The 8491-nt window shown below is 37.5% G+C and overlaps 1 protein-coding gene across 1 annotated transcript in view; it reads right to left on the minus strand.

The window, feature by feature from the left end:
* Nucleotides 1-8155, minus strand: part of CDKL4 (cyclin dependent kinase like 4) — a 34604-nt gene extending 26449 nt beyond the window's left edge. Inside the window, 2 exon segments of the mRNA NM_001313879.1 lie at nt 4499-4620; nt 7932-8155. Coding sequence (NP_001300808.1) covers nt 4499-4620; nt 7932-8099 — 290 coding nt within the window. The 5' untranslated portion in view covers nt 8100-8155.
* Nucleotides 8156-8491: the final 336 nt, after the last annotated feature.

Below are 8491 nucleotides of genomic sequence, written 5' to 3' on the forward strand. Positions count from 1 at the left end.
TGAAGATAGATGGATGTTTTAAATTAATCATTATTATGCAGAAGTACCCTGCGTTTCATAAAAAGAGTGGCAGGTTCTGCACTGTTCTCCTATGTAGATCCAAGTCTCAGGGTGGACCAAAAGCACATGTATGCACTAGCCCTGCTAAATACACTTATAAAACTTAAAAAGAGTGGAAAGTAGGTAGTTCAGAGATCCTTGTGAGGGTAGCTCAGTCGGAAGAGTGTGAGACTCCTGATCTCTCAGGGTCATGAGTTTGAGCCCCACATTGGGTATAAATTGGGTATAAATAAAACTTAAAAAAGAGACAGTGCGAGAGAGATCCTTGTGGTTGCTAAATACACTGTATGAAAGATTACTTGACTATGTTTTGCTCCTTCTTGCTGTGCATTCCTCCCATGACTGTCCATCTGGCCAACTCTTCCCTTTGTAAAGTCTAAGGCTAAACACTTCCTTCTCTGCAGAAACTTCCCTGATTCCCCAGGACTGGCAGATGTTGCAGTTGTACCAACATTAACCCAATCAACATTGCCATTTGTTTTTTTTTTTTTTTAATTTTTAATTTTTAATTTTTATTTATGATAGAGAGAGAGAGAGGCAGAGACACAGGCAGAGGGAGAAGCAGGCTCCATGCACTGGGAGCCCGACGCAGGATTTGATCCCGGGTCTCCAGGATCGCGCCCTGGGCCAAAGGCAGGCGCCAAACCGCTGCGCCACCCAGGGATCCCCAACATTGCCATTTGTAACTGCTATTCTGGGTATATGTCTCTCGATTCAATTTTAAGCTTCTTGAGGGCAGGACTGAGCCACTATATCTTTGTATCCTCTGCACCAGCAGAAGTCCTCAATAAGTTATTTCTGAAGTGAATGAATAAAAGAATGGTGCACACTGAGGAAGCTGTTAAGTTTAATTAGATTTGAATTCTGCACTCAAAATACTTACAATCCAGTAAGAGAGAATGCACATAAAAACACATAAGGCAGGTAGGTACCAAGGACGTAACAGAGATAGAAATAAAACTCTGTGGCTATGCCAAGGAGGGAGGAATTCTACCCAGGTGGAGGAATTTCTGAGATGTTGAGAATATCTAGGATTTCCCATTTTATTTATTTTTTAAAGATTTTATTATCTACACCCAACCCCCATATCAAAAATCACATGCTCTACCAACTAAGCCAGCCAGGTGCCCCTAGGATTTCCCATTGCAAAGATGATGATAGAGAAAGGGAAAGTGGAATAAGTTAGAATATTCCAAGTTAAAGGAAGAGCATCAGCTAAGTCCCACAAGTAGGAAGGCTTACGGTGCATAGAGGAAAGAGAAAGATGTTTAGTTCAGTTAAACAGGTATGTGTATTGTATGTATGGTATGTTTATTTTTAGGGCCTTTTTTTTAAAAAAAAAGACAGTCTTCGTCTTTTTTAAAAAATTTTTTAAAAGATTTTATTTATTTATTCATGAGAGAGAGAGAGAGGTAGAGGGAGAAGCAGGTTCCATGCAGGGAGCCCGACGTGGGACTCGATCTGGGTCTCGATCTGGGTCTCCAGGATCAGGCCCTGGGCTGAAGGTGGCGCAAAATCACTGAGCCACCCGGGCTGCCCCTGTTTTTAGGGCTTTGAACAATATATGAAGTTTACATTTCTAACTTTATGAAAATATATGTTAGTTTATAAATTAACTTGTAGGATGGTTAAACGATCTGTCCTCTAAGCCAATACAAAACCTATTTAGCTCATAATAAAGATGAATTAATTCATCATGTAAACTGTTTTTTAAAATAATTTTTATTTTAAAAGTAAAATTTGTGCATTCACTGGGATATTGGAACAATTCAAAATAAATTTCAATTACACTGGACATTCTATTTTCTAATCTCATTTTTTCCCACAGTATCATTTCATGAATATTTCCCCAGAACATGACTATTTTACAGCTTCCATTTTAATGGGCTGGATGCATCATGTTCCATTATATGGATGTAGCAAAGTGCAGTTAACCAAATCTTTACTATTAGAAAATTAAGTAAGTCCCAATTTTTTGTTGTTATAAATGTTGATGTGTTGAACATTCTTATGTGTAACTTTGCAACTGATTATTTTATTATAAATTTCTCTAAATAGAATGTTTATCAAAGGATGAAAACCATTTAAAGGATTTTCATACATACTGCTAAATTTCCCTTCAATTATATACTCTCAGCAGCTGTGAATCAGAGTGACACATTCCTTGACTTTAACAATGCTAGGTATATTGGTTTTTCAAAATTCTTTGCTGATTTGATAGGCAAGAAATGGTACCTTATTTTAAATTTTTGATTTTTTTCTAATTAATTGGGAGAATAAACATGTTCTCCAAGGTGTGTTTGTCATTTTCCCCTCTGCTTTATGATTTACTTTTTCATGTAGGAATTGGATGTAAGTTCCATAAAAGTTAGGCAACTTTTTTTGTATGTTCTGTTTACTGCTATATCCTCTGTATCCAGCTGGAACAATAGTAGGATTTGACTCAAGTTTTTTTGGATGAATAGATTTTCGAAATGGGTGTTACTCTTTTAAAACATTTAATTTAAAAAAAAAAAAGAAAAAAAAAAATAAAACATTTAATTTAATAAAATCTGCAAATGAAATTATATTAATTCTTCACCTGGCAAATAAATTTTTAGTTTTGTTTATGGTACTTTTTGTCAAAGGAAATCTCTAACTGATTTAGTATTTGGCAGTTAAGGTCCCCTTTCTTTTTTTAAAAAAAGATATTGATTTAGATAACTTGATTTTCAAGTTAAAAAAATCCCGTTGGCACTCTGATTAGATTTTTGTGCAATAAATAAATAAAGGAAGCAGTATCTTTGTAATAATGAATATTTCCATCCAGAAATATACGTTAACTTATTTTTTTATTTGTTTATTGTTTTAAAAGATTTTATTTATTTATTCATGAGAGACACAGAGAGAGGGGGCGGGCAGAAACACAGGCAGAGGGAGACACAGGCTCCATGCAGGGAGCCCAATATGGGACTCGATCCCAGGACTCCAGGATCATGCCCTGGGCCAAAGGCAGGCACCAAACCCCTGAGCCACCCAGGGAGCCCCAGAAATATATGTTAATTTAAATAAAATCATTTATGTACCTCACCTAAGTTTTGTAGTTGTCTTTACGTAGAGTCTGAAGAATTCTTTTTATCTTCTAAACTTTTTTGTTGTTGACATTTGAATGAGATGCTTCTCCACTAGATTTTCTAAAGTGCTGATTGGTACAAAAGCTGTTAATTTTTGTGTGTGGAATTTGGAGAGCTGTAGTCATTATACTGAATTCCACTGGTTGTAATGACTCTTAGGCAATTCTCTTAGATTTTGTAGAATACTACCATCCAGACAAAAATGATTAATCTTGTCTCCAAAGTTATACATTCTATTTGTTTTTCTTATTACAATACATTGGCTAGAGCTCTTGGAATGTTACATTATACTGGTGACAACTGACTTCTTTGTTTCTCACTTTAATGGTGGTTCCTTTAGTATAAAATTAGCTGTTGATTTGAAGAGGGGTGTGTGTGTGCACACACATGTACACTAAGGAAGTATTTTAATCCTAGTTTGCTAAGGTTCCCCCCCCCCCCCCCCCCCCCCGCCCAATAACTAGGAAAGGATGTTGAATTTATCAACTGCCTTTTCAAATTTTATCAACCCCACGTACTTTTTTGGTCCGTTGACCTACTAGTGAATTATATGAATTCTAATATTGAATCCTAATATTGAACCATGGTTCATTCCTTGAATTCATACAGACATTCCTCATTTTATTGCCCTCGGTTTTATTGTGCTTTGCTTTATTGCACTCCACAGACATTGTGTTTTTTACCAATTGACAGTTTACGGAAACCCCCTGTGAAGCAAGTTCATTGGCGCTATTTTTCCAATAGCCATCGTTCACTTTGTGTCTGTGTTTGGTAATTCTTATAATATTTCAAACCTTTCCTTATTATTATATTTTATGGTGATCTGCAATTAGTGATTATGACTTGCTGAAAGTTCTGATGATGGTTAGCATTTTTAAAAGCAATATGATATTTTAAAGTTAAAGTATGTACAGTGTTTTTTAGACATAATGTTATCACACACTTAATAGACTACAATATAGTGTAAACATAACTTTTTAAACACACTCGGAAACCAACAAATTCATTTGACTCACTTTATTGCAATCTTTGCTTTATTGCAGTGGTCTGGAGCCAAATCTGCAATATCTCCAAGGTATAACCTCATACATAATAGCATCGGGATGCATTGTGATTTATATTTGCAGCCGATTTGTATTCCTAAATATTTTTACTCTAGGTTAGTATTTGTGTCCCTCTGAGCACATCCTAAGATGGGAAAGAGGTAGTCAACAGATGCATCTTGGTAGAAAGAGGAGTGTGTTTCAGATGTAAAATCTGCCACAGTTAGCCCAACATATAATGAAACTGAGTGGTCATAGAGTCTCAGTTTCCAGATTACTTACCCTTTTGGATTTCTTTCCAGCTCATTTAAAAGTGTGTGATCACAGTATTCAAATACTAAATGCATTTTCCTTTTTCTTCTGAAAACCTCAATGAGGTTCACAAGGTTTGGGTGTTTTAATTGCTGCAAAAGGAAATACAAAGTTCAATGATTTGTTTCTCTTGGTAGTTTCTCCCAGATCCCTTACAACTTAAACAATGCAAGGCCTTGCTTATCTTTCTCTTTGCATTTCTTGTGGATAATTTTATTATGGTTACTCACAAGAGAAAACTACTCTTAGTAAGAATCATAGACACTTAAGGTTGGGGAAAAAAGAAGACATTTTTCTTCTTCTAATGTACCTGTAACAGGTGGTAATTAAGCTGCTTGAATCTCTGGAGATAGCAAATGAAGTACACACATGAAATAAAGGTACCAATGCCATAAATACTTTATGGATTTTGTGAAAATTCTAAATATCCAAGTCATAAAGGAACCTGAATAAAAAATTGAGGAGGTAGAAGTATTGAGTTAAAGGCTATAAAGATTATCAATCCCCATTTAGCTTGCAGAGTGCCGGAGATTTAAAACAAATGTCAGCTGGATTTAAGTGGTGTCTGGATTTTAGATCCCAACTTCCAAATCCGGCTAAACTACCTATTGTAGGAGTTCCCACAGTGTGTTTTTAATTTATCATCTATTCAGCTCTGTTCTTTGATTCTATTGCTTTCTCTTATGCTTAGATATTTTATGTGTTAAATTCTATCTCAAGCTAAAGCATTTCACAAGGCAGCCTCTGTTTAATGTTTTAAACCAGAGGAGAAATTCTATTATGAGTAAGATAACCCATCATAGAGTAACTGTATAATTTATCATCCAATCAGGGTAAAGAGTATAAGACAAGACTGTCCCAGGCAAACAGGCAGATACAGTCACTCTGCCTATATCTAGGGTGGCCACATAATTTAGCACACAAACCAGGATGCCTTTTTTTTTTTTTCCAAAGATTTCATTTATTTACTCATGAGAGACACAGAGAGAAAAAGGCAGAGACACTGGCAGAGGGAGAAGCAGGCTCCATGCAAGGAGCCTCGATCCTGGGACTCCAGGATCATGCCCTGAGTGGAAGGCAGATGCTCAACCACTGAGCCACCCAGGTGTCCCAAACCAGGATGCTTTTGAAAGAAGGTGCTAATCAGACTGGAATCTGGGACAATAGCTATAAACAGGACATCTGGTCACTCCCATCTACATATAACTCATTTTCTCTATTGTTTTCCCAGTATATTAGATACATCACTTTTCAAACCTTATGCCACTTAGAAAGATATCTATATAGAGGGAGCACCATATTTTGCATATAGTGGGAGCTGCATAAATATTTTACAGGCCCAATAGAAACAGCATCCTCTACTTTAGTTTCTGTAAGCATGGTTTGAGGGGGGAAAAATCACTCTGCAACTATGTGCTCAATAGTTTGGGAAAAATGACTCCATCACATATTAAAAATATGTCCAGAGCACAAAATCGATTTGCCATTGCCTAAAGAGCAGAAAGGCAAAGAATGGATGGACAGGTCACACAGGTAAGCCAGCCACTTTGTGCTATGCTAAAAACCACAGGAAGGGAAGAAAACAGTGTTTTTACCAGGAAAGTAAGGGATTTATAGATGCTAACCTGGTCAAATCTGTCTTTGGGCAGCTCAGCAATTTATATCCCTTTTGCAAATAAAATTAACTTAGCCCAGAAAAACAGTGACTTGTATAAATAAAACAGGTAATACGGAGGACAAAAATCAAATCACATTTAAATACTAGGAGGATGTGAGGAAGGTAAGATACATTTATTTTGGAAGGAATCTGTTCAGGGCACGCATGGGTGTAACACATCATATAGCTGGCAAGAGGTACATTAGAAGAATCATCGCCAGACAAGCTGAGGTGGAATCTTACTACTTTAAAAAAAAAAAAAGATTTTATTTACTTATTCATAAGAGACACACAGAGCGAGGCAGAGACATAGGCAGAGAGGCAGGCTTCTGCGGGGAGCCTGATGCAGGACTTGATCCCAGGACCCCAGGATCACACCCTGAGCTGAAGAGCTCAACCACTGAGCCACCCAGGGCCCCTCCGACTTACTTATGACCTTAAAGTCCATTCTTAAATTGGGGCATTGTGACCCAGGAGGTACTACCTGAGCTTAACCTTACTTGCAGACATGAGGCGGCTGCAGGTGCTGGATAAAAAGCATTTACTTTTATGAGAAAACCACCCACGGCCGGTTCAGACACACCCTGTAGCTTATTAGCTCTGCGACAAAGCCGCCTGGCTAACCCGCGCCCTCTGCCGGCTGTGAGGTATCAGTGAACCAGTTTTTATGATGGGAAAATTCTGCATATATTAAATTATATTTTAAACTATTATTAGTTTGAGAAAACCTGCTGCAAATAATACTTGGAAGGACGGATAATGTGGTAATTGTTATCCTCCTCTAAAAACTGGTTTCTGGGATTTTCCTAAAAGAAAGATGGCACAGGTCAAAAGTAAGGAAATCACACTTTTATTACTCAAAGTGTGGTCTATAAATCAGCACCTACTGTGCCATCGGGGAGTTTGCTTGAAATGCTGAATCTCAGGCTGGCCATGGACCTTTGACTCAAAATCTTCATTTTAGCAGAGTCCCCTCGGGAATTCCAAAGCACATTAATGTTTGAGAAGTGCTGTCCTGTACCTCAGTTTCCTCTCTGATAAAATAAGGATGATGGATGAGAGGCATCCCTAAGGTCTTCTGTGCTTCTAACACCATAAGATTTCTAGGACTGGAAAATATTTACGTTGAAGACTTATCTTACATGTCAAATCCTATCAGAGTAAAAACAACTTTAGAGGTGCCTGGCTGGCTCAGTCTTAAAGCATGTGATTTGATCTCTGGGTCTGGAGTTCAAGCCCTACGTTGGGCATAGAGCTTACTTAAAAAAAAAAAAAAAAAAAAACCTAACAAAATCTTTGTGAAAAATATCTATATGGCTGGGGGAGATACTCAATATGCCTAAGACCCGGTGGAGTGAAGCACAGATGCCATATTGATGCCTACAGGGGCACTGGTACAGTCCTGGTGGGCTCCTGTGCCAGGAGGTGTTCTTTTAGCTGCTGGTTTGTGGGGAGAAGGGAGGTGGGCAGGTGGAGAAAGGCCAAGGTGGGGGAGGGGGAGGGTAAACACTGGGGTGAAGGGACTTAGGACATTGAATATTTACCAACCACAATGTAAGGACTTCAATATCAGAACTGCCAAAGTCCAAAGTAATACTCAATTTATTTTCCATAGTTGCTGATACCAAGAAATTTAAGTTCAATGAGAAAAAAATATCACTTTAAAATCCATTTGAATTGTAATTTTGGCATACACATTTCATCCAATACCATGATGTTATAGATATACAGAGAAAGTTAACGTACCTTCAACATACGTATTTCCCTTAGTGCTATTTTCTTAATAACAGGATCATCTTCAGATTCCACAAATTTTTTAATAGCTACCACTTGTCCTGAGGTTTTGTTTCTGCATTTGAATACAACCCCATAAGACCCTTCTCCAATCTTAGCTAATTTTTCGTACTTTTCCATTACAGTTGAAATGACTTATATTACTGTATTGATTGACTTGCAGCACAATGTTACACCTGGAAAATAAGATGACTCAGCTTAATCAAGTTATCAAGGACAACGTGCTCACAGTCTCTTACGTAAAACCGATTTACTTAGATCCCAAAATTTCTTTCCGTCATTTAATTTTAAATACACTTAAAAATACTGGAACATTATTTTGGTAATTCAGTTTAGTCATAATGCGGTTCTTCCAGCTACTAGAAAGATTTTATATATTTCTTATAATGGGTCTGCTTTTAGCTCAGTTGAATTAAAGAATTTGTGGAAGGGATCCCTGGGTGGCGCAGCGGTTTAGCGCCTGCCTTTGGCCCAGGGCGCGATCCTGGAGACCCGGGATCGAATCCCATGTC

This window comes from Canis lupus, chromosome 17 (genome assembly GCF_011100685.1).
Source record: "Canis lupus familiaris isolate Mischka breed German Shepherd chromosome 17, alternate assembly UU_Cfam_GSD_1.0, whole genome shotgun sequence".
Taxonomy (NCBI): domain Eukaryota; kingdom Metazoa; phylum Chordata; class Mammalia; order Carnivora; family Canidae; genus Canis; species Canis lupus.